At 43.3% G+C, this 27,475-nt stretch overlaps 1 protein-coding gene across 1 annotated transcript; it reads right to left on the bottom strand.

The window, feature by feature from the left end:
* Nucleotides 1-1,316: 1,316 nt before the first annotated feature.
* Nucleotides 1,317-26,957, bottom strand: HECA (hdc homolog, cell cycle regulator). Its single transcript, XM_054279857.1, has 4 exons — nucleotides 26,698-26,957; nucleotides 11,473-12,513; nucleotides 8,270-8,424; nucleotides 1,317-5,628 (listed from the first exon to the last, which is right to left on the bottom strand). Exons 1-4 carry the CDS (start codon nucleotides 26,927-26,929, stop codon nucleotides 5,464-5,466), a joined length of 1,593 nt encoding a protein of 530 aa, XP_054135832.1. The 5' UTR covers nucleotides 26,930-26,957; the 3' UTR covers nucleotides 1,317-5,463.
* Nucleotides 26,958-27,475: the final 518 nt, after the last annotated feature.

The following is a 27,475-nucleotide window of genomic DNA, read 5'->3' as shown; positions in this document are numbered from 1 at the left end:
CCCTCCTCTGACACAGGGATGCCTTCAAGAGGAAAATGAGCCCAGGCATGCTCCTAACCCAATCTGCCTGCACCACCCCTATTTTAACTACATACAGTATCATGTACTGGCTTGAAAGTCTTTTTATTACCGTGACTTTCTCCTTCCTCTACATTCTCACAGTGCTACTCAGTTTCTTTTAGCAACGCAGTAACACAGCAGATCAAACCTGAAATTCTGCAGTTTAGTGCTCAGTACCAAAGACTGCAGTAATTATGCTAGGGAAACAGTCTCTACAAAACATTAGCTCTCATTTAGTTTTCCCACACTGGCTTAAGGTTTAAACCATGACCTAAGACTCTTCAGCAAAATATCAATATGGAATCACTGCAGTCACTTGCAATTAGCTGATGGCAGCTTATTTACATTCCCATCCCATGAGCAGATACTCGTATTTTAAGCAGCAGTTCTCCAGAAGGCTTTTCACAATTAACATACAGGTTGTCAGTTTCAAGGTTATTCAAACCAGCTGCAGTATCTGCTTCCAAAATTAAACCTGCACAGCTACAGCGGGGTCTTTAGAGAGTGTTTCCAAATCTCCAAATCCCACCTCATGCCTCCTAAACTATGGCACTCCTTCCCTCCCAGAAATATTTGCTTTACCTTTTGTATGTTCAGATAGCCTTGATCATTTGCATCCTTCCTGAACTTCGCAGTGGTAATATATAAAGGTTGAAAAATCATGCTAAAAGCACATGGTGCAAGGTTTGCTAAAATGGATGATTTCATGATTAGACAGACTGCTAAGAAACCTTAGACAGGAAGCAAACATTTGCAGCCGGGTTTCAGAGATGAAGTGTCCTATCATAACGTGGGAAATCCTTTTGCCTAGGTGCCATCCTGTTGTGTTCTCCCCTCCAGAAGCTCTTCTGATATTTCACAGGCATCAGAGGGTACTTTCCATTAACAGACTCCCGCACCTGGAGTGAAGGATTCATCAGCACTGTGTCCTGCATTCAGCCCCACAGGCAGCAGCTGGCACAGCACACCGGCAATCCTGAAACTGCTCCTGCAGGACTGACTGCGCTACAGCAGGAGCATTTCTGACACCAACAAAGTCAACAGGAGCTTGGTTTGGCAAGGTGACACATCACACACACCCCACCGTGACCCCTGTAGTACAACATTCTTCAAAACAACAACAATGAAGCTCCATTGTAACTGGGACCAAAAACCTGGCTTTACCTGCCCTTTAAACTTAAGGCAACTGGAGTAATTCTATATAGAGCAGGTGTAAGAAACTGCTCCAGGAAACAGGGAAAGAAGAACCCACACCATTAGCTGTCTGGTATTTATTACTTTTTAATACAGAGAACTCACAACAAAATATTCTCTAACAACACACATAAATGATATCATAACCAATTATTTTAATTTCATCAACATTCATTTGCTATGTACATATTCTTCCATCTGCAAAAGTGCAATCCGAGAATGTCTCAACATGAAACCTTTATGGACAAGTATATTTTTGAGGGGTTTTCTCACCAGTGGCCTTACAATGTGTTTGTCCTTGGTTACTTGGTACAGCAAAATGAGGAACACATGGGAGGGGGAAAAAAAAGGAAAAAAGAAAAATATTGGGGTAGATGCCTCCCTTGTAGGAATATTCCTTATTTTTCCAATTAAACTCATTATGAATACACTGCTCATTTCTGGAGATGTTAATGTAAATAGACTATAGGATAGTCTATGGTCTGGCTATAGAACACTGTAGTTTTAATGACTCTGCAGCATTGGAACAACAATTTCAGGCTGTTCATGTTGGTAGGTGTCAAATTACACATCAGTGTGTAAAAGATGTCAATTTTGTTAGTTATGGTTATCAAAGTTTATTTGTAGACATCTTGATGGATGAATTCAGTTTTACACATCCAAAATATGAAGCCTACCTAAATGCAAGCCTCTCCTATGGAAAGGAGATTTAACTACTGGAAAGAAAAGCATTTGCACATGCAACTCCTATTACTATCACAAGGAGTATCGTGCACTTAAGAGTAGAATGAACCTCCAAATCCAGAGGACCGCATTCTCATTTACAAAACATATTGCAGGCAAATTTAATCTGACCATGGGCCAGCTTAAAAAGAACACACAGCACCAGAGAAAGGAAAGGTAATGAAGAATAAACTAGCCAAGAATAAACTAAACAAAGCAAGCAGCTCCCTACCTTGGGAGGTAATTTCCCTTATGATGCATTTGTAAGCTCATGACTACTTCCAGCGCTTGTCAAGACAGGAAGCAGAGCAACTGTGGTCTAGTTTAAGCTCCAAAGTAGCCATTAGGTCCCAAAGAAGTTGCATTTGCACTTCTACTTTGGCAAAGCCCAGGAAACTCTCCTGGCCAAAGGTGAGGGCTGACTGCTTGACTGGAATCTGCAGGTTAGAGAAAATCGTGCATTTTCCAGTGACCCAAAAGCAGCTTTCAGTACCAACAAGAAGCAGGGAAAGCCTTTACAAATTAGGGATAATTTACTTTGGAGTGAAAGTTCAGAAGAACCTTTCTGTAGCTCAGCTGGTTTCTACTGAGGATCATTTTTACAGTGCTATGTATGCTGCTAGCCTCCAGTTGAGCAATGTGTTTTACAAGAAAATAGGCATTCCTCAAGCAGTAGGTAAGACTCAACAGCAGAATTAAAAGGAAAAGCTGGCAAAGAACTAAACTGCTTTCTTAGATAGATTTGCACGTAATTCCCTGTCAGTGTTAAGACTATAAATGTGCTTTTCCCTTCCCATTTTCTCAGTCTGCTCCATTCCTGGTTTTGACTTGGATATATTACACAATCTCTCAAATACTTATTTTAAAGCTGATCATATTTCTTTTATTCCATGTCTACTCATTTTTGATTATCACACATACAGTTCTAGAGAGGCATCCAAGAACTTAAAGGGCAGAATTACAAATTAAGCTACTCTAAGGGAAGCAAGTGAACAAGTATCTAGGACAACTCCAGATCCCACTTCTCCCCTACCATGTGCATTGCACAGTGACACCCTCCCAACACTGCACAAAAAACAGCACACAATGCCATGTATCCTATATGGGAACTGACACCCCAGACTCATGATGTGTGACTGGCACTGAAGACTGAACCTACAGTAGGAGATGTATGCTTTAATTGCTCTCTTTAATTGCTTCATTACAGGAGCTTTGTCTTTGCTGTGTGATTTCAGGCCGCTGCTTTCTGTCTGGTCTGGTTCTCATGGTCCTGCCAGGCAACACAACTCCAACCTTGTCAGCCACCCTAGCTCCAGCAGATTGCTCAACACACCATCAAAGCTGAAAGGCTCATCCTTCTGAAGGAGTTAATCCAAATTATAATTCCATTGTTCTTCACAAGGGAAGTCTACATTGCACAGCTAATTAGGTTTTATCTCTAGAAACCTTCCTGCCCAGGAATGCCCAAGGCCAGGTCTTGCTCCTATGGACAATGGGTGCAGTGCTGGTCCCACTGCAGCTGGCCTGGGTGTAACTTTGTGGTAGCCATGAAAGGACAGTGTTAGAAGGCTCTCAAAGACTTTCCCACAATTCTCCCAGAAGAAGAAACAGGTTTTCCCAGAACTGATGCAAAGAGGACAATGGCACAAAACCCCAGGAATGTGCCCAGACCCAAACCCAAGCCCAGGAACTTGCACAGAAGGAGAGGAGCACCAGTGGTGAAGCTACCACAGCCTGCTAACACAGCTGCACCACATGAGCTGGGGGGACCCCAAGGACATTGCCACTCCAACTGTGCCAACACTCTGCGCAGCCTGGGTACAACCTGAAGGGTAGCTAATGCTAAAAGGAGCTAATTCTGCAGTGGAGACAGCCAGGAAATAAAACTCTGAACTTGTCATTTTTACACACAAAGAAACATGGATATTCAGCTTGACTTTTATGTGCATGATAATTTCTTAATTCAGCAGGAAGTGTGACTCTCAGTCCAACATAGGAAAAAACACTATTTTGGCTTCTGACTTTTTTGTTTTCTTTCCCAGGGTGGCAGACTATGAGGGCCATTTTCAAGACTGTGATTTCAACAGATACACTCTAAAAAGATTCTAATTTGGAAAAACAAAAGATTTCAGAAGAAACAAAAATAATCCCACCATGTAAATAGAAACAAACCCCACACTTCTCCAGTGGACAAACACTTCATAAATACACTATCGAGAAAAGCAAAAAAACCAAATGTCCCTTAAATCTCAACTGATTTGAGAAACCAAGCAAAAGATTAATGACCTATTTTGAAAAATTTATTTAAGGAAGGGAAAAATGGGAGTCAAGAAACAACAACTGCAGAGTCTACAGGGCCAAGCTCTCTGATACAAATTCACTGCTTAATGCAGTCTATTATGTACAGCACAGAGGCATGTAGAAAGTAAATATACTAAGTTTGCTTTCTTAAAACATCTCCTTGTTTTTAGATCCTAGACTGAACACAACTTTGAAAGACAAAGGTGCAGCAATTAATTCCTTTAAAAAGTGATGACATGTTTTGTACTCAGTACCCCTCAGCCCACAGAGGTCTGAGGGCCCAGACTCCAACTCATGGTTCTCCTTCCCCACCAGCCACACAAGCCTGCAGCACACAGCAAAGCCTCAGTCCCAGCAGGCACATACAACCACATCCCCACTCAGCTCAGCCAGCTCCTTCCCTAAAATGTCTGTGAAGAAACACCTTTAAATAAAGCATTTTAAGATCTCCAGCTTGTTTTGGTACGAGCAGATGACCCAGCTGGGCACATGACAGCCCTGTTGGAAGCAGCACTACTGCCTGCACTATAACTCAGTGAGGGCAATGCACATCAAACACACATAGCAGGAAGACACAATGCCAAAAGAATTCATTCAAGATTGCATTTGCTGGCACACATTTACATTCACTTGTCATGACACCTCAGTTTACCCTGGCCATGGGAAATCTGAAAGAAAGCCTGCTGAGGGGACTGGCAGCAGAGGGCCAGCTCCTGCACCCCCGGGAACCAATGCAGAAGGCTGAATGAATTCAACAGGAACAGAAACATTTCTTTCCAAGGATTTCCCATTTCCACCAAGCTGGAGGAACCACCCTATGCAATTACCCATTTTCCAAATGGACATATTTCTCTGTCCTTTATGTCTTCCCACACCCTTCCTATAAACTGTATTACAAGTGTACAAAAAATAAACCCAAGTCATTTTTAGCTGAACTTTACCCCACACATGGGATATATTGAAAGGCCATTAAATTGGCTTGCCTCCAACCTTCACAGAGATCTTGTCAGGAGGATTCTGGTTTTTAACAACATGTATATATACATATTAATATGTACACTGACAAAGAAGCTGCTCTTTCAGTTAGAAAAGAAATTAGATTTCATCACAGAATGACTCCTATAAAAAGATATGTAATAAAGTTGAAATACCCATAAAATAGCTATTACTAAAGCAAAGCTTTCGTCAATAAGCCTCCAAAACTTTAAATGAAGAAAATGGCTTCACAAAGTGGTAGTCTAGGTTTCCACAGTGAGGACATTGCTGGACGTTGCTGTATTCAGAGAAATACTGCATGCCAATCCGCACATCTATTACTGGCTTCCCACAGTGCTTACAGTTCAGCCGAGCCTGCAACAAACAAAGAAACAAACAAAAAAAAGTATTGAAATAACCACACTCTCCTCAGCTTCTCACCTCTGGGAAACAAGGTGCCAGAGGCAGCCCCCTGTGCCCCCAGCAGGAGAAGGGGTCAGTCAGGAAACTGGCAGTAGTGGGACGTGCTGGTAGGGACATTCCTCACCTGGACTGGGAACCCACACGCACACACCATGCCTTTCACATTAAAGACCACCCCCAAATTCTGGGGAGTGGGTCACCTCCCACTCTGACTGATGGAAGGTAGAGAATATCAATGTTTATTTTGTGCTGCTAAATCTCTGAATCAATTCCTCATTTCCCAGCACAAGACGTGGTGTCTCAATAAATCATTAATGAAGCATCAAAGCTAAGAGAGAAATTTCATATTTGTGCCACAGTAATTCAACTATTTAGGTTAACATTTGAACATCATCTGTCTATGAAATACATCAGCATTTTAATCTTTTGGCTTAACAAATGTATAACTTGATCTACTTTATCAGCACAACATGGTATTGTGTCACTTTAAGTGTCTATTTAAACATTTATAGTACATATCATGTTATACAAACTAAACATCACTTCAACACACAAACTATTCTGCAAAATCCAACTGAGAAAGAAGCAACATTAACTGGGTGGATATGAGAAATAATTCAAGGTCATAGGTGAGGACGGACAGAGCTATTAATATTCAGCTGTTGCAAAGAAGTGAGACTTCAGAAGAAATCTAGCTGAGAAACACAGCCCATCTGATACAAAGAAAGCAACAGGCAGCATGAAAGCTCAGCAAGCCCTTTGGAATAATCAAGAGAAGCAGAAGGACTTGAGACTGTAAAGAAGTTAAAGAGTAAAAATGGCAAATGAGCAGCAAGGGTCTGAGCTGCACCATAGTTTAACCTCACAGCCCAGTACATTAATGAAAGCTTCAGCTCTCCACTGAAAAGAACAAAAAGTATTGTCTAGGCCACCTTGATTTAAGGGATTTTCCTGGATGAGGAGAGGAGGAAATTATTAAAGTACTATCCCTGTTGAGACCAGACTCAAAAAGAAACAAATCAACAGCTTCACTGCTTTGCTGGAAAAGCAGAAATTTTAAGAAATACAGTCTACTAGGTTATGAATTTTTATGGAACTCTTAACCAAAGGGTTTTCTCCTTTACTACAGGTCCAGCACATCAGCTAAGAGTCAGTAATCTGACAATGGTTGCAGTTTGTTATTCTACATGCAAATTTGTGATGCAGAATTAAATATTTTGAAGTAAGGCACGAAATTATTCATAATAAATCCAGAAAGGCAATTTGGAATTCTATTATATACCATATTTAAATTCATTCTTCTGTATGCACAGAATCATCTGTAACAATCATGGTGAAACAATAATGCTTATTATCTGGCAATCACAGTCACTGCAGCTAATGCTTTTATAGTGAGTTCTTAGACCATGTACTGTCACACTCTCCATTAATCATGTAATTAAGGCTCTTGTATAATGAGATCTTAAATCTTTTCTTTCAACAGAAACAATTCAGATTTGAAGCTGCTGACTTTTACAAAGGTAGCAAGTTTGTATCAGTGCTTTCCTTACCTTTAAAAGTTCCTATTTTTAAAAAAAAGTTACAGCCTCAAGACACACTAAATTTGGAGGTAATGTGTCAGTCTGTAGTTATAACTGCTACCAATGTCACCTTAACCAGCATCAACAATACCACTTGTCTTTTGAGCAACACATTTTGTTAAATACATTAAATTTAAAATAAACTGTCATTTTGCATATTGACAAACCGGTATTTCAGATGGCTTTGAAGTATGCACATTACCATGAAGTGATCCCAGTCTGAATGGGTGTATCTGTGCAAGGCTTCTGTCCTGACCTACTACCACGATCTGTGTGTCTGACTGAGCATCTGCAGCAGAGCACTGACTCATTGCCAGACAGATGTTTTTTTCACAGCTGCCTACCCCTACCTGCACGGCAGAAGTGCTCTGTCTATCACATGGACAATTAATTCTCTGCAATGCAAACAATCCTGCTGTCTCAGACACACTCTGGAGTAGCCCCAAGCCTTGGATCTTCCTCTCTCTCAAGGCACAGATGAGGTGAGTGTTTAATGAACTCCAAGTTACTTCAGGCTGCTTCAGGTGGGTGAGTGTCATCACCAGGGTCAGCCACAACAAAGATTGTTGAGCTGAGTAATCTCCAAGCACAAAGACACTTTGGACCTTTCTGTTCTCTTGGCACTTTTTTGCTGCAGTTAAGATAAAACACAATTTATGAACTAAAAAATCCTGGAAACATGAAACGTCTGCTCAAAAGGTGGAACTATACCTGGCTCTCGTGATGCTAGTGACGAAGCATCAGATTTAATTCCCAATGCATTTACAGGAGGCTTTATTTAAAAACATAAGTGTATTAACCAGTGAGCCTTGCAATGACTTTAGTCTGGCTAGAGGCCATTGTATCTCTGAAAACAAAGGGACACAGACCCATCAGCCCTCTTGTATTGCACTCACAGGCACAGGCTGGAAAAGAAGGATGGAAGGAGGAAAGGAAGAAAAGACACACAACCTTGACTTTATCTAATCAGTTGGAATTTCACCTTATGAGCGTTACTTATGTATGGTACTGACCTGACAACAGGGAGATGCTGCCAGAATATCATAGGTGTACATAGTTCCCAGCTGATGCCAGCTTCCATCCCATCGGGACTTGCACTTTATGCAGATAATTTTGTGAACCCCTTCTAAGCAGTCTACACAAACAGCATAGAGGTGCATAAGCCTTCCTGTGGACAGAAAAGACACACCTTAAGGAGCCAAAAAGAGAAGATTAAAGCAGACATTTTCTGCAATGTGGTATCTGACCTTTAGCGATACAAATCACTTTTTCTTTATAAAGGGTGAATGATAAAGCAAAAAGTACTTCTCTACAGGAAATACACAGGCTTGAGTAAAGCTATACAGAACTCAGGAATTAGTCATCACCCTGCCTACTCTCTCTTACATCATCTGCTGGTAGATTTTAGCAGAATACTTTACAAAAGGAGTTGCTAAACCTCCAAGAAGAGATGTCAGGTTAAGCTGTAAGAGCAGCTGCTGTGTTTCCAAAACCAGAATACTGCCCTAGCTTCATCCCCACCTGACATAAGAAGTGGAGAAGTGCTGAAGTTTATTAGCAAACTTGGTACAGATTCATTTAACAACTTGCTGGTATCTTCCAGCAAAGAGGGAACCAACAACCTAATAGTCCCCATGGAGAAAAAGCAACAGTCAGAAGAGGAAATTTTTCATGTACTTTCTTCTGACTGTTCATTAACAAGTATATTTACATTATATATTGCACATACAAAGACTTCAAAATGCCATTCACAACTAAGAATATAATGAGCTCTATCAGCACCTTAGGCTCTGTATGCACGATGACTTTCAAAACCTGAGTTACATTTATGTCCATAAAAAGCAAGTGGCTCAGAAATCAAATATTTTCACTACACACGTGATTGAACTAACCAATGCAAAATCTGAGACCGACTTTCACAAAAAAAAATTCCTACATGAATTATAAAGATCTAGCACCTAGATTATGCCTGACTTTTAGTGACTAAATTGATTTGCAATTTAATAGTTGGCAATTAGAAGAGGCCTGACACCAAGTACTAATCCTGTAACATACCAGATTTTGCACAGCTATGTAAGACAGAGCTCAGCAGTAGTGACATTACAGATCAGCCACAAAACAGGACTGTGTTCAACATGTGTTCACCTTGGATGGCAATTTGTGCTCTTTAGCATCAAAGCACTGAACACATCACCAACTGTAATTCAACAGACACACATCGTGTAACTCTTCTACAAAAATGGGACCAAGATATTAATAGTTTATGATTAGTCTGTACCAGACACTTACAAAATTAATAGTCTGTGTTTTCACTTGTTTTGGTTTTTAAGCCAACTATTTTAGAAAAACCAGAAAAAACAGACTCTTCTTAAAATATACATACAAAACAGACTTACTAGTGTGAGCTGGTAAAAATTGAGTTATTCTACACTGTCATGTTCAGCTCTAGAAAACATGATGGGATGAAACTAAAATGTATATACTACACATATAACATATATAATTAACTCTGTTCCTGAAGTGAACACTCAAGATTGGTGATGTTCAAACAACTCCATGCACAGCAGTTGAGCAGGAAGATAAATATCTTTCCCCATCTGAAGTTCTGCACCGTTGCTGCACTTTAAAATACTACATTCCCCCACCATTTAATTTTCAGGATACTTTTTGTATTGGAAATATGGCACCTGGTATCTTAAACATGCCTGAAGTATGAGAAATTATTTTCTGTACTGAAAAGAAAATAACAGCCTGGAATAGCACCTTACAGCTTAATTTCATTTCAGAGAATACTTCTGGTAAGAAACCATCTTACCCAGGACAAGGAAGCAAAAATTTTAACAATTAATTATTCACAGCAACTTGTCTTTCAGATATATCGTCCAACAGTTAAGAAATAATTAAGGTAAAAAAAAATAATTTCACAGTTTCATTCTTAGAGGCAAATGTTAACAAACAGTGAGTTTCGCTATTTTACTAAACCAGCTTTTTGTACTGATAAAATCACAAGCACATTGTGTGACTCCCCATCAAAGCAAATAAGCATAGTTATCTCACACAGGTATATTCTGTTTATCCTAGGACTTTTCTGGCTTGTATATTTGCCTATTGCTTTTTCTCCTTATGGTACACTAGGCAAGACAGAAACAATAATGTTAGCGTGAATACAGTTTAGTGACTTAGTGCATAGTGATTTAAGAAAAGAAAAAAATAAAATACAAAGTTTACTGAGCAAAGGTATGTTGCATAACATATATTATGGCCACACATGGGATACAAGGTATTTTATTGAAAGGTGAGAAACTTTAATGTTAAAATACCTCTGGTTAATCCCTTAGCAATGCACATTTCAACACATAACTCTGTGCTTTTGGCCACCAGCTGAGGAATACCTTCTCTGACTTACTTCAGCCACGCTGCCTGCTAGCACGCTGCAGGACAGGCACATCCAGCCATGTACCACCCTGATCTCTCACATTTGGGCACCAGCTTTCAGGAAGAGCTGAAGCTCATGCTGGCTACATTAATTTGTTTCTCTAAGAGGGAAAAAAGAAACAAGTGCTATGGTCTCAACTCATCTGAGAGCTAGGACATAATCAATAGCATGTGCAAGTTTGGAAATAAGTATAAAACCTTCACTGCTACACTGCTGCTTTAACATACCATATTAAAAGCTTACTCTTACTACATCCAACTTCTCCAGGCCTGTGTTAACAGAGGCCAGACTTTTCTGTATTTAAGAAATAATACTTTGCTATAAAACAAAACTGATACTCTGTAGTCTGAAAGCAGATGAGAGGTACCTCACCCCCATCAGTGGTACAAATACAACTTTCAGCCAGGCTGCAGCACAGCATGCTTAAATTGAAAAGGTGGCGTGCATCCTGGAGTAATGATCCCAAGAGATAAACAAGCATGCATAAGCTCCAGAACAGATTGGCTGGAAAACCTTCCCATGGTCTACCTAGAAATCGGATCAGAACTTGTTTAGTTGTAAGCCCAAACACAAGGCATGGATCTTTCTATACAGCATTTCTTTTAATTCCCTCTAAGTGTTTCAATCTGATCCACATGAGTATTTTGGACATTACTTCAAGCTTTACAGAACTGCTTAAAAATGTGGAACCGGGATGAAAATCTGTAATGGCAGGGACAGGGCACAGAAGGCAGTTCCATCATTTAATGAAACCTAGCATGACTGACAGACAACCTGTACCTTGAAGGTGACAGGGAACATCATATTCAATCTCATCGTGTCGCGATGGGCTAAGGAACAGGGTCCCGTCCACCAGCGGAAACTGTTCAAACACTGGCAGCGCCCTGTGGCACAGAGCACAGTTTACAACGTTCCTGTGGCTGGCACTGAGAGCAGCAAGGATGAACTTCCGCAGGTCCTCCCCTTGGCCCACCTGGGCGTCGTCTTCCATCCGCACATGGAAGGTATTCAATTTGTGCCTGGGGATGTGAGTGAGCAGCTCAGACAGATCGAGCCTTCTCAGGAACTGCACTGGGGTATCGAAGTGTCCTGATCTATGTGCTTGCAAGCCAGCCGCCCCGTAATCAAAATGTGCATTCCTGTACATGCCCCCCCCAGCCATGCTCTTCTTGTGGGGCTCCAGGTGAATGGCATTCTTCAGGAACTCCCCCAGGTACCGCGAGGAACGAGGGCCGCTGAAGTGCGTGGGCGCGAGGATGGAGTAGCCGGTGGGAGGGGACTGGCCAGGGGAGACACAGGGCGAGCGAACGGCGTAGCTGCCCCCCATGACCCCCTTCTCCTGGGAGTTCTGCCTGTCCATGGAGTGCCTTCGCTGGAGGTCGTTACTCAAGCCCTTCTGCGGCTTGTTGGCCAGCCTGCCCTTTTTGGCCTCCTCTGCTGACTCCGTCACGGACCTTCCTGTACTCTTCTCCAACACGGATTTCTTCTTCTTGTCATCCTGCATTCGCTTCACCTGGTACCAGTCCGTGTCCTTCTTCAAGTGACCCTGCCCACAGCGACAGGAGCAAAACCGAAAAGCCAGGTCGTATCCCTTCTTGGTCCACATGTTTTGGCGACACTGCTTTTCGTTCCAGCTCCTGGCTCTGCCAATGCAGTTGAACTGGACGAGGATGCTGCTTTCCCACTCATAGAAGCACTGAAGGTGCATCCAAGTGCTGTAGGGACAGTGCTCGTTGTTGCATATAACCTTCTGGTAGTCATCCTTCTCCAGGTCCACGGGCCTCCCAAAGCTACAGATCAGTGGAGTAGCACAAGGGGCTTCTGTGGAAGGCAAAAGAGATACATTAATAACTTAATGGCCCATTTATTGCAGTACTTTCTTTAAACACTGTGACAAACACACCCAAGCTCTTACTAACAACCTGTATTACTAAAGAGCCAAAAGCACCAGCTCTGGGTCAGTGCAAAAAAGCAGTATTTACCAAAAAGAGATAAGCATGTGAAAGGAGATAAGGAAATGCACAAATAAAGAAACAAAATGACACTGCAGTCTGTGTAATATTCAAAACCAAAGCACCTCAGAAGCATTAGCCCTCCTCAAGCATTTGTGGATACTGTTGCAAGGCATTAAGATGCATTGTGAATGTTTCTGGAGAGCTGCTTTGAAGCCTGAGAGGCAACATGGGGAGAACACACAGAGACGCCTGTTTGAAAAGCAAGTAAGCAATACAAGTAAATAAGCAAGTACACCCAGCTTTGCAATTATGGAATGGCAGGAATTGATCTTTTCTGAGGGAAAAGAAATTTATTTTTTGGGGACTGAGCAAGAGACAACAGATAGGGAGAGAGAGAAGGAGTGAGCAGAGAACTTTGAAAAGCACGACAAAGAGCTTACGTTCCTAGTACAGAAAAGAGGGCCTTCATTACATGGCTTAGGAAAATACAGACTACATCACCACCACTGACCTTCTAGATAGCTAAATTTCACAAACCAAACAGTTCTGCAGCACAGACAGGTGAAAAAATCCAAACACAACATGATATTTTATCAGCAAAGTAGCAGCTTTGCTATATCCTTGAGCAAAGAGCAGTTTACTTCACTTATTTCACAGCAACAATATCAGCTTCTACACAAAAAAATGTTCTACAAAAAAATTTTCTGCATTTATGAACCAACAACGTTTTCCAGTTCTTCACCAAAGTACCAGAGACTACACAAGATTCCCATTGCTGGCTGCTCTGTTGTAGCTGGGAGGCTCAAAAGGGATTGGAAATTTTTTACTAGAGTTCTTGTAAGAACTTTTTAGATGCTGTAGCAGGTTGACCCCCACCACAGATGCTTACTCAAGCATGACAAATACTTCTTCTCTGTATTTCTGTCTTCCTTATTCTTTGGCTTCTTCAGAAAGTACTGCTCCAACAGGGCAGTCAGGCTGCCTTTTAACCTCTGTATTCCTGCTTTCAAATATCAGCAGGCTTATTCCAGGTCTTCCGTGGTCAAGTGCTGCCTCACCCTATCTAAAACACAGCAATCAGCTTCCTGAAGTTCCACTCAAGTCTCAGCCAGAGCCCCAGGACTTATGACAGAGCCTTGAGGAGAGAGACTGCCATGACTGAAATTTTTTCACCTTAGGACTTTAAATTTCTATCTGATGAGCAGGTTAAAAAACCACCATTCTGTTGCATTGTTTTTAATCCCATTTTTATTACTGCTTGCACAAATAACACTACATAATTTGCAGTAGAATGCTCCTAGATGTACTTTGACTCCAACTCTCAGTATGAGGCACACTATCCATCATCACCTGTCCTACAGCAGTAATACACAAATGAGATACTCTGCAACAACAGATCTTTGCTGTGCTAGTGGTCCCTTTCCCAGCAAGTTTTTGGAAAAGGATATAAACAAACAAAATGGTCAAAGCAACCTTCAGTAAAGTCAAGATTACTGAAGTTCTTAAAACTTAATTACATGAAAGGAAGAGGTACAAATTGCACAGAAAAACTTTGCTGAGCCATTCCCTGGAAGATGCCACATCCTTCACTTAATTTCTATCTCTGTTTCTAACGCTAAAAGTGGCATACTTGCAGGAAGAGCTCTTCTGCAATACCTTTCCTTCAGAGAGTGCCCTATAAATTGCAAGCAAAACAAATTCCCAAAAGCTTTCCTTCAAAGAAGAATAAGGAAAAAAAAAATTCATTTCAAAATATGGACTTTTTAGTCATTAAAAACAAATAACTAAATTGTAGAGAAGAGAGACAAGAGAGGCTTTCCCTAGAGACTCTTTGGAAGTTCCTTCTATACTGTGACAAATATTTTGTTATTGGTTGTCTCACGTGTCTGAAAAGCCTGCTAAGAATGTGCAAGTTTGGAGAGGTCATTGAGAATCAACAATTTTATTGGCTACCAGTGACTAATTTTTCTCCACTCTTTTACTGAGTGTTATTAAGTATAATGTTGTTATTATTTACTATAATATTGTTAGCCAAGAGCAGAAGTGAGTGATAACTTACCTGCTCTGAAACAAAATCCGTCAGTTTACCAGATCAGAGAGTTTTTCCACCCATTCCCCCAGACTTTGATTCAAATCACACTACCCCAGCAAGCATCTCTGCTTTTCTTCATTGTCAGTCCTTCCTTCATGATATTTAAGGTTTGAAACTAGAGTTCACAATTATAGCATCCTTATGCAACTGACCTCAAGCCAGTGAAACTGAACCCATGAAAGGCAAATTGTCAGAAGTCATGTGAGGCAAGGTACCAGAGGCACCAGTATGAACAATTCTCACACATTTCCTTTACTCATCTATTTTGGTAGATATTCCTTCCCACCATTACAAGAAGGTAGCAAAAGAAAAAGAACATGCCAAAAATCCACTTATGCTCTCACAGTGTTTCAGAGAGTAAATGTTCTAACAGTTGCAGGTATAATTATAGCTGACAGCAGAGAAAGTACTACACAGACAGGTCTAGAATTGAATACAGACACTATACTTGTTCACCCATACCGGCAGAGTTACCTGACTAAAAAAGGAAAGTATCCTTGATCCCCCTTTGAAAACGTTTCTGAGTTTGTATGCAAAAACGTATGATCTCTAGTCCCCTGAGAAGTTTACAGACTCTTCCTCACTATGTGGACAAAAAATGAAATTAATAAAATAAGTGACTGAAATACAAAAACCATCACCACAGACTATGTCAGCAATTACTTAATAATGATCATGTCCTGGGTGTCTAGAGGCTAAAATAAAGGCGACTTTCAACAGACTTTTTCCCCCTTTACCTAGTCAGTCAATGGAAATACTGTGGAATAAGATCTTCTCCAGTTTCTCCTTAAGAATTTACAGACACCAGATTACCTGAGGAACTACCCACACAGCAGAACTATGGGCAAGAAAAGGCAAAGCTTCGAGCTCTGGACAGCTATGTCTTCTTCAACATTTAAATTAACTAGATGATTGCAAAGTTTTCACACATTCCCTCATCTGATCTGCTGTCTACACAGTGTGAATTGGCTTGTCACATAATCACCACAGCAAAAGCAGGCCTAGAGCAGCTGAAAGACAGCAACAGCATTAACAAAAACCTTCCATCATGCAAAAGACCCCAATAAACTGTTAAATGGTGGCAATGAGATTGCTTTGGAAAACATCATTGCTAAGAGGAGAAGCTGGTGTCTACTCACCTCCTCTGGGGACTCATCTGACATTTCACTACTGCCACTGTAGCTGCATAGGAAACACTCCAGAAAGCTAACAGGTCTCTCTGCCCTGTTGCCATGCTCCACAGCACAGGTTACGCCATGCTAGTCAAAGCACCTGCTTTCACTGATGCAGACTGCCTTTTATCAAGTCTGCTGGTTTGGAGAAGGCCTTGATTAAACTGCTGCAGGACTTCCACAACAGAAACTGAGAAGCCCAGCATGGCTAATTTAAGTTGTCTCAGCAGAAAATTCTGTTGTTTTCTGTAGTTTTCCTGTATTTAAGAAAGCAGAAAATTCCACTACCTGAAAAGCATAAAAAAACCTCAAGCCAACATTTGGTTTTGCCACACATTTCAAATTATCTGTACAAAACAGACTGTGCAGGACCAAATATCCCTTGAAGACTTCTCTGTACCCATGTCTCCTGCCAAACATAACCATGCCACATGTTCCTCCATAAAGAATAAATGAGAAACAGAAAACAGCAATTTTTGTGCAATTTTCCCAGTTCATGGCAACAGATATGCCTTAGAAGCAAAAGAGACAGCATTCAGATCAGTATGGGAGCCTCCTTTTAGGTAATGTGAAGAGCTCGTCCCACCAATTCATACCCTTAAAAGTAGTCTGGGTTTAATCACCATTTCATACATGAGACAGAACACTTTTTTTGGTATTACAAGACTTTAAAAAAATCTTGTTATCAAGCCCTTGTACTTCCCCTAATTAGAAATAAATTTTAAGATATTCTTCAAAAGGTCCGAGCTAGAATCATTGGCCTAATGTTTTATGATGACAGTGTTAATGATTACTGTCAAGAGAGATTATGATGGGAAATAAACAGAAATTACATGGCCCAACTGCCCATCCACACCTACAGCCCCAAGCTGGTTTGTCACCTACATATATTTGCTTCCAAGTCGCTAACAGCTCAACAAGATTCTGGTTTCCAAAGCTATGAAAACTGAACTTCAGGGAAAATGAAAGATTACACGGTATCAGAGCAACATCCAATCTCCCAGCAGCTCCTTTCAAAAGAATGCCAAAATAATGATAAAAGAATTTCTGTTTAACTCTCAGTTTCAAGATGGGTTTCACAGCCTAAGAGAACAAAACAAGACAGCGTGCAGTTTTGTGGAGCAGAACAGCTTCAACGTAGGCTGTCAAGTTGCAACTACAAGCGCGTGCTGCTGCTTTCAATACATTATGTTTCCACATAAAAAAATAAATGTTTTCTCATATTCCTCTGCAGTGATTTGGAACAGTGATTTTGAAAATAGTTGGAAGGAGCAGTACATAAATGTCTTCTAAAACAGAAATAACATACGACATTCCAAACACACGTACGTTTGTGCAAAGATAGCTCACTGTTTAAACAAGGCTGTGTTTTATGCTTGACAGAGTCACCATAAAATTAACTTTTCTTTCAAAAATGAGAATATGACAGAAGACTGCAAGGAACCTGGATTGGTTTTTCTGGCTTTTTCTCATTTTTTCTGTTCAGGTTTATAAACATCCATAAAAGCCAGGAATAGGAATAGAAATAAAACATCTGAGAAATACCTCTTTCAACAACAACAAAAAATCCTCCCACACAAACTGGTTCTACCTCTTAATAAAACAGAAAGGCAGTATATGAAGACCATCCTTCCCATTTTATGACCCAAATGAAAGCAGCAGAACAACAGCTGCCTGAGGAACTCCCCTCTGGTGAAGTATATTAAGGAGAATGTTGTTTACTTCTGTTTACACACCCATCATAAAACCAAAGATGTACCCAGCAAGCCAAATGCAATGATTCCATGGCTTCAGTTTCGTGACTGCTCTCATTTGTTCCAAGCCCTCAATGCAGGTGCCTAAAGCAAAATTCACTCTTCCCCTGCTACGCTCCCACATTATCCATTGTGTTATGCACCAGAGTTTTCAGTCAGCGGACAGAAACAGATAATTATTTCCCCTACTCGTCGGCACAGGTTTCAGCTCACTGCACAGATTTGCCATCTCTGGTAGAACTCCAGGGAGGTGTTAAACATGTGAGGCTGGGGGCAGAGGGAGAGGGAGGCGCGGTGGCGGCTGGACCAGACAGCCCTCCTGTCATCTTAAAACAACTGTCAGGCAACAGCAGGTTGTTAGGGATCTGCAAAAAGAAATTATCCCCAAAAAAAGAGAAAGGTCTTGGCACCAGATTGATTGCAAAACACTTACAGTGGCTTGCTCTTGGTCTGCTGTTACTCTAGCGTCTCTTCATCTATGCCAAGGACACACTGGTTGCCAGCACATTACCTAGGCCAGAAGGGCTCCTGTGGGACACATACCTTGCAAACCAAGCACTTTAACCTCTACCCTGCTTTCCCATGAACACTGTTCTCTTCACAACCTTACACAGCCAGGAATTGTTCACTCTGCCAGCCTGAACCAGAGCTGAGTCATTCCTGGGGAAGGCCACTCCCTACCAACCATCTGCACGAATCTTCTGAATTTCCTCTGCCATCAGCATAGCTTTATTTTAATTGAAGTCATATAATATTACTGCAGTAATACTGTAATGCAGCTGTAGAAAATAAACCACCACAACAAAACAGACAGAAAGAGAAAATTTGAATTAAGCGTCTGATGTATTTGCTTTGTTGAACTTTGTAATACAATCTAATATTCCAAAGATTACCAAGATGTGACAAAATGGTATTGTCATACTCATAACTGGTTAAATAGTACAAATTATATGGCAATACAGAAATGCCTGGCCACTTTCCTAAGAGCCTAAGTGCAGCAGAAGAATGCAATAAGAAAAAACTTTTCAAAAGTTGATCCAAAAGGCAGGCTTGGATCTTCACTGCAGCAGCAACAACAAATAACAGCTGACAAACAGAAAGAGAAGTCTTTCAAAACAGCTCAGCTCGGGGCTTACACTGGTAACGCTCACTGATGATGACTGATATCTCTTCAAAACTTCTTAAGCAATCTTTGCCGAATGATCAAGACGAAAGCTTCCATGAGAGAAGGGAAAAAAACAGGACAGCAGCACCTGGTAAGCCACTCTTATCACAGGCTTTTTTCTGTGCCATAAGACTTGTTCATGCTCTCGGAAAGAAAAGCTAAGGCCAGCAGTCCACTTGCAGCAAGCAACAGCCAGAGGCAGTGCCCCTGCAAGGAGGAGCTGTCTGCAGTCAGTCTGGCTGACAGTTTCACATCTGTCATGCATGCACCTACATACTGACATTGCCACAAGGTGCCAATGCAGAGCTCAGTCCTGCCCCCAAGGACCACGCAGCTGCAGGCAACACCTACTCAGAGGGGATTTAAAGAGAACAAAGCCATAAGCAGCCCCAGCCCTCACGCTTTACCCCATGTGCAAGATGTCATTAATTCTATTAAGTGAGTAGTAACATGAAGTGATCACCTTCGCCTAGAAAAGATTTTCAGTAATTTGGAGCTGCTAAACCCTGGCTGAGAATTTAGGTGATGAGACTCCCAGAGGGCTCAGCAGCTACTAGAAGCATCTCCATGCACTTCACTTGTGCTAACTTCACATCTGACCTCCAAGGCAATCTCTTGACAATAAACAAAAAAAATTTAAAAAAAACATACCTAGCAACTTCACAGCAGCAGGAAAATACCATGGAAATCATGAAGGCTTAACTCATACCTGCCACATTAACACCTTCTAACTAACAGCACAGTCTGAGCTAATGCCTGTTTATGAAATCAGCAGCCAGCATGTGATACAGTTATCTGCAGCTCTCATTCAACCACCCACTCCCAGCTCAACCATCACCTCACCAAAGTAAGGCAGAAAATCAAAACTGAAACTGTACAAACTAAGGAAGACAGGCACTTACATGTGCACAATAATTTTGTAGCTTGTTTACACAGCCATCTGTGCTCCAAGCTGAACCTACTGCCTACGCTGCTGAAACCCAACATGAGAATTCATATGGTCTTGTAGAAATCACCATCATCTGTACAATTATCATCAGCCAACTTAGCCAGTTTCTTTCCATTTAATATGTGTTGTCTGAATACAGAAAACAATCACAAACAAAAGCTTTGGCTTTTGCTTGGGCTGTATAGACCCCCTCTGTATAGAAGAAATCTTGCCCTAGCTTGTGCTGTAACACCTGAATCCAAGCAGAAATATCCCCAGAGAACAGACCTAAGCCTCTACCTGTACCAGTACCAGGACAACTATGCACCCCCAATACTCCCATGTGAATTCTGATTTGGTTTAATCAGGTCAGAAGACAATTGGCTCTCTGTGCCATAAGCAATTGTGCCCCAGCTAGGAAGGCTCCTCAGCATCATGTGGATTTTTCTGATGACTTGTATCATGGTGAATGCAGAGATTCATGACTATCCCAAGACTGGTGGGCCTTAATGTGTTTTGAACACTGGCTGTTGCTTAGTCTGCACATGAATTGTCCCCACAGAAAAGCACTGCAACCATTAAATCCTCTCACTTTAGCCTTCCAAGAGCTTTCAATAACTTGAACTGCTACAGAGAACTAACCTTGGTGCTTCAAGAAACAGTCATTCTAATAATAACTAAAGCAGATTCTACTGTACCTGCCTTAGCAAGTTTTCAGTGGCAAACTCCAACTCATGCTGGAAACAGAGATAACTGTGGCATGTAGTAGATGCCCTAATGGCAAGCACAGATGCCAACACTGCAGGCTGCACTCGCTCAGACCGAGAGCCAGCAAGCCACCACACCCAGTCCAACAGCACGAGAAGGCAAGAGAGAAAGGAAAGCAGGTTGAATAAAGGGGTACCAACACCTCTTATATTTTCAGATCTAGGGATATTTGTGTCATTGGTCCATTCTCCCCAAGTTTCAGTGCCACAGACTGTATTTTAGTTTCCATGCTAAATAAGCTGGGAAACAGGAGAAGCAGTACCCAGCATCTCTTCAAGGCAGCAGCTCCTGATGTGAAGCTGTTGGTTCCCAGACAACTCCCTCACGATGGCAGGCAGGCTCCCAGCCCTGTCATGCACCATCCCTGGCATCTGTGTGGCACACAGAGACCTCAGCTGGACACTGCTCCCACAATGGGCATTGGCAGCACACAAGGGGAGATGGGGAGTACCAGGCACACCCACCAGCCAGGCTCCAGCAGAAGCCGCCTCCTCTCCCAGCAGGCATCCCGGGAGACAGGAACAACAGCAATATCCCTCTCAAGCCCAGGAAGGAGGACTGATAGACGCTCAGAGACAGACAGAAAGGCATAAAGGTTGAAGGGAATGCTCTCAAGATAAATGTCACTGAAGTCTACCAGGAAATGCCAGTGCTCCACTCAAAATCCCACAAGCTTTCAAAATGGAATTATCCACTCCAGTAACTAGATTACTGTTTCAAGAGGCCTCTTTGAAATTATTTGAATTTCTATCAAAAGAGTTTAAAGAAAGCCCATGCTCTATTAATCCTGTTATAATTTAGACACCCTGAAGATTAGCTGTAGTATTTTACTCTGAGCTGAATGCAAGGTTTTCCTTTTTTTTTTTTTTCTTACACATGCTGCAGGAAGAAAAGGAGAGAAGGATGGACTTCTGCCAGCCATGACAGTACTTTAATATCAAAGGATGTCTCAATATGCAAGGCTGTAAGCAAGGCTAAAGGAAACTTACAAATGTCTCCAAGGGCTAGAAATCATTTTGTCACTACATGTTAGGTCACTGTGAGTAAGATATGGAATGAGTACAGACAAAGCAAAGCTATGAGTTCAAAAACTGTATTTCCTGGTATGAAACAGAGCAAACATCAAGCCTTACTCATGAAAGCACTACACTTGAACAATACCTAATCACATGAACACAGAATACTGTCAGGGCACTGATAACCATTTTGATAGCAAATAATTTAAAAAACCCAAACTTAAATGGGTGTGTACTTGCTGGCATGAAAGGATAATATTTATTTTACTCAGTAACACCATGAACATGATTCCATTTGCAAAGATTTGTAAAACATGAACTGCATTTGCTACCAAAGCATGTAATTGCATAGTTTTCAAATCCTAAAACCAACATGAAAGTCCTTTTTAACCTGATTTGCATTGATAGAGACAGTGAAATTTGCATTCAATTGATTTCTGCAGTTAGAAGAACACAATGGTATTACAAGGCAAAATTATTTCCCCTTAGTAAATTAATAGGTATTAAATTCTGTAGTCACTGCAACAGAATAGAAACTTAATTTTCCAGGTGGTCTCACTGATACCAATGGGAGTCCCTCAGGCTAAATAATCAGAAGGTGCCAATACTGAACATCACTAGAGTGCCAAACTGGAACTGGATGTTATATGCAGCAGGGAACATTTGACAGCAAATATTAATCCAGGCTTAAATACTACAACAATTCATTCTCTGAAAACACATTTTTAAATTAAACATTGCATTGATGAATTTTATGTCCGTCTTTAACTATCCTACATCCAGGATATAATTTTTTTTTTAATAAATCATAATTGTTGGCCAGTCACAGTGTTCAACACATTAGTCACTGTTGTGCTTACTGATTTCCCTCTCCATACACTTTTCCTACATTAGCATTTTTATTTGAAAGTAAATCAGTCTTACAAATTTGTGAAACCCAGGCAAAGTGTTCAAAAGCACACAAATCTGACAGCCAGCAGCTCCACCTGCCAACCAAGCAACTCACCAGCCCTGCCACTTGTGCAGCTCAAGGGCTCACCTATGGCAGGGGGAGAAAAAAAAGAGATCTCAAAACAGGTGGCCAGTAGGACAGTGACTTAGAGACTGTTATGCTGTGGGGGTATTTTTAGCTTAATTTGGCTGGCTTTACTGAATTATATGTTAAAGGAAAAAAGCACAGCTAAGGAGACACGGCTTTATCTTTTCTCTAGGCTTCCCACAACAACAGCACTGGAGAGAACAGAGTGACAATGACAAAGGGATGAAGCAGCAAGATGTTAAGACAGGGATCACCAAGCCTAAGAAGAGGACTTGGCTCTACTGGACAATGAGATGAAGAATGGAAACAAGGTAAAGAAAATTGATAGAACAAGGAATATTAGGGTCAGAAACAACTCTATGTCAAAACTAGAGCAAGACAATTAGAGGATAAAGGGGTAAAACAGCTGGAGCAGAGCTTTAAGTGTCCAGCCTCAGCAAGGCAGAGACAGAATAAGAATTTGTTCCTCAGAGCCTCAGATCTAAAAGTGAACCCTGTGGATTTTCCTCTTCTGATGATGGGGCAAAGTATCCACAAAATGTCACACTCATTTATGTCTGCAGATGAAGGTAACCAACTGCTGCCATGAGGAACACTGCCATCAATGGGGTAAGGGCAATTATGCCATGCAGTTGCTGAGATAATTTTACATGATCACAGATCAGATTTTATGCAAAGTAACCCAGAAAACTAGCTAGAAAATCAGAAAATTAAAATCTTGTTTAGAAACATCATTCAATCACTCTGAAGACAGGTAACCTAAGAAATGAGACTTTCTGTGACATCACATCTCACTTTCCCTGTGCACTGTGATCCTGTTAAATCAGTCCACCCACACCCTATAACTCCCTCTCCGTGTCCTGTACATCACTTAGTGCAGAAAACTGATGCACTTTGGTCAAGAAAGATTAATCTACCATATGGTCTGATGGAAGAGATAAAAACAGAGGACATAGCCAGAGAATGTGAATCCCCCTTGTAGGCATCATCCCAATACCTGCTAAGAAACTGAGAGTGCAAGGTAAGAAAAGCCATCACATCTGGTCAGTGGTTGTGCTCCCTGCCTTCCCCTGTGGGAGTCTGGAACCCTTCAAGACCAGTCTGAGCCCTGAACACACAAAAATTGAACCACCAAAAAAAACATAAACAAATGCCCTGTTGGGGCAGCAGGAAAGTCTGCTGACATTTCTCAGTCATCATGCCAAAAACTGGCTGATAGTTTCAAGGAAAAAATTGTGCAGGGATTGAGACAAAATTTATCAAAATGTAGAAGTGAACAAGAACTTTCCATGATAAAGGGATGCTGTAGTGGCAGTTCCCAATCACATGGCACAGCTAGTCAGGGCTGCACAGAGAAGCCCAGAGGAAATTAAAAATTCTATTTCATTATGCCACATGGATGAGGGGCATAAACAATACATGGACAACACAACGAACTGTGAAGACTTAAAAAAAACCAAACACATCTGAATCACTGTCCTCCGTGAGCAAAGTAGGGTCCTGATGTGACTGTGTAATCAGACCATTATACTGACATCACAATGCAAAGCCAAGGTCTGCACAGACATTTTCAACTGCTCAATCTGCTGCTTTCATCTCTGCTTACTTCTGCCTTGCCACATTAATGAAAGCAAGCAGGTTATGTCATTATGATCATGCACTGCATTCCCAGGGCACGGGTGGAGCAGGAGAGCAGTGACACCAGACACACACAAATCACGCTAGAGCAGCACGTGGTGACAATGGAGAGAAGAGAAGAGAGAAGAGAGAAGAGAGAAGAGAGAAGAGAGAAGAGAGAAGAGAGAAGAGAGAAGAGAGAAGAGAGAAGAGAGAAGAGAAGAGCAAATCCAAGGTCTCACAGGACCTGGGCAGCACAAGTCACAGCATGCAGCTGCACAGCCCAAAAGCAGTACTGCTAGGAGCTTCCCTGCAACCCTGCAGACTTAATCCACAACCCAGATAGTCTCCCACAAACAGTCAAGACTTGACAGCAGAACTCCATTAACCACACCATGCACTGCAGCAGGCCACATCCTCCATAAACTGCTTAGTGACCAAGCAACCCTCGGGTGCACAGCCTCCTACAAATGTCTGCAGTCTAGCAATGGGCTACTTGCCTCCAGGGCTGTGCCTACAGTACAGGGCTTCATTTCAGATTCATTGGGTTTGAAGACTTGAAGGAATCTGCTATCATTGCCTAATGTTTTCCCTGCATGTGAGCCAGATTCCCAATTCTGCAGCACAACCTGAACCAAAACTGTTGAAAGCTTTGCACTTACCAGAGAGAATACAATTTACGAAACTTACAGCTCAGCATTATCTGATGGGCAGGAGCAGGTGTAAAATAAAGCTAGCAACCACATCTACCCCTCCAGCCTTTATGATTATCTGAAAATAAAGGTATGATGAGATGCAATGATCCTGTCAAGGCAAAGATCAGGTGTGCTGACCAGACAGCATACAGCAAATGTTGAAGCCAAGACTGCACCTCTGTAGCAAGAGGGTAAAAAAAAAGGGAAGTGAGGCATTTGGTGAAAGAGTCAAGGGATGCTTCTGACTGAAGTGATATGGAAGCAGGGAGAGAGAATAAAGGAGCACCTCAGGTTAGATGTGAGAAAGGCAGCCTCAGCTTCTGAGGAAGCTGGCCAGCACAGGAGAGGGCTATGGCAAGCATGTGGGACACACAGCCTCAGAGCAGAAGACTCATAACCAGTCTGGCTAGCGAGCTGTGCCACCACCAGCGTTCCCTGGCATCACCTCCTGTGGCACCTGCAGATGGAACACCACCTCATCATCCACAGGCAATACAGCCACACCAGAAGTGCACCACTGCTGCCACCTGTGCTTGAGCAAAACAAAAATTCAAAATATTGCTTCTCCCCATCCAGAGAAAAGCCAACACATAAGACACTACCTGGATGTTGGACATATTACATTCCCATACTGAAGTCAAGATAATAATACTCTGGCAATATTCTGACTTCTGTTAACCTCCCTTTTTTTTCCCCCTTGTTCATTCACTTAAAGCAAATAGTAAAGAAAAAACCTGAAACAAACCCAAAAAGGAAATTCTAGTCATTCTCCATGATTCTCTGGAGTAATACTCTCACAAAAACAGTCTTGCAAAGACATTGTTTGCTAAAGTGAATTGTAATTAATTGATAATACTTCCAAGGAAAAGTTTCCATTAAATAATACATGGGAATCAGACATCTTGAAAACCAAACTAAGACACTTGGAAGTGCCTTTCTAACAGCCATAGGCAAAACTACTGTCACAAAGCATAATACCAGTTGTAGCCACCCTCCCACTTTTTGAAAAGCACGGAGAGTAAAAAGCTGAAATCGAACTTGGGAGACGAAAAAAGTGAGGAATAGGGACTCTGCACAGCAGTTTGCAAACCTAGCAGCAGAACTAAGAGGTGGGGGTTTTTGGCTTAGCAAAAGTGAAATAAAATCTTTGCCTGCCTTTAGTTTTAGCCTGACACATCCTTCTGCAGCGAAACAAACATGAAGAGCAATTCAAGTTCATGCAAGGCACCACCTCACCAAACCCACTGCGAACCAAAATCCAACCCACCGAGCAAAGGCAGCATAAAATGGTTGATGCGAAATGAGCACGTTGCCCCGACAAACCCAACTGCTGTACAGCGGCAAACACAACTGACCGAAAAGCAGGACTCCATTTTCAATAGTGACGGAATAAAGCGGGCATTTTTCAACGGAGCTCCCAGTCAGCCGCGCCGCGGCCGCTGCCGGCGAGCGCTGCGCTTCCCGCCCGCCGGGGATGCGCTCAGCCCCCGGACCGCGCTCCCGGCCCGCCCGCAGCCACCGCACCCGGGCTCCTGCCGCGGGCTCCCGCCGCCCTCAGCACCGCCGCCGGCCGGCGCCTGCCCTCCGCCGGGTCACCGGGCGGGGACACCGCTGCGCGCAGCCCCCGCCCCGCCGGCTGTTTTTCGGGGAGATCCCGCCGCCGGCAGCAGGGCCCAGCTGACCCCCACACACACCCCCGCTCTCCGGGCGCGCCCACACCCCGCGGGTGCCTCCGCGCCGCCCCTCCGGTCCCGGCTGCCGCCTGCGCCACCGCGGGAGGCCGCGGGCCCGGCCCGCCGCTCACCGCTCTTGACGTCTCCGGGCGCCGAGCCGCCCGCGGCCGCCGCGCCGCCCGCTCCGCCGCCCGCCCCGCCGCCGCCGCCCGCGGCCGCCGCTCCGGCTCCGCCGCCACCCGCGGCACCGCCGCCCGCCGCCGCCGCGGTTCCGCCGCCCGCCGCCGCCCCGTTCTCCTGCTCGTCGCCGCTGCTGTTGGCGCGCTTGTTCTTCTTGCCCTTGCCGCCCTTCTGGTTCGGCATCGCGGGCCCGGCCGCCGCCGCGGCGGGGCGGGCGGGCGGCGGCGGCTGCGGAAGGCGCCGCCGCCGCTACCTCCGGCTCATGGCGGGGCGGCGGCGGCCGCGCTGCGCTGCGCCGCGCCCGCGGTGGGCGGCGGGCCCGGGGGGCCGGGCCGGGGAGGGTGAAAGGCGGGTCCCTCTCGGCCGCCCGCTGCTGCCGCCGCCCCTCTTCCTCCCGGAGCAGGCGCGGGCGGCAGCGGGAAGCGGCGTGCGCTGCCGGGGGGGCTGGGGCCGAGGCAGGCGCGGGCGGCGGGAGGGGCTTATGGGGAGTGGGAAAGCCCCGCTCCCGCCGGCACGGGCGGGGGGCGCTTGCGGCTCCCGGGAAGGGGAGGCCGCGCTCTGCCGCTGGGAGCCGGAGCTGTAGTCGGTGTCCCCGCGGCCGCAGCGTAGTGACGGGCGAGCGGGGCCGGGGGGTCTCCGTGCGCGCCCCTTGCCGCAGCCCCGGCCGCTCTCCCGCCGCGGCGTCCCGGGCGCTGTGATTGTCCAAGCAGCGGGGAACACTTGGAAAAT

The sequence above is a fragment of the Melozone crissalis genome, unplaced genomic scaffold, assembly GCF_028551555.1.
Source record: "Melozone crissalis strain CALT ecotype California unplaced genomic scaffold, PUWL_Pcris_2 ptg000027l_1, whole genome shotgun sequence".
Classification (NCBI taxonomy): Eukaryota; Metazoa; Chordata; class Aves; order Passeriformes; family Passerellidae; genus Melozone; species Melozone crissalis.
This window is presented reverse-complemented; position numbering and strand designations above follow the sequence as displayed.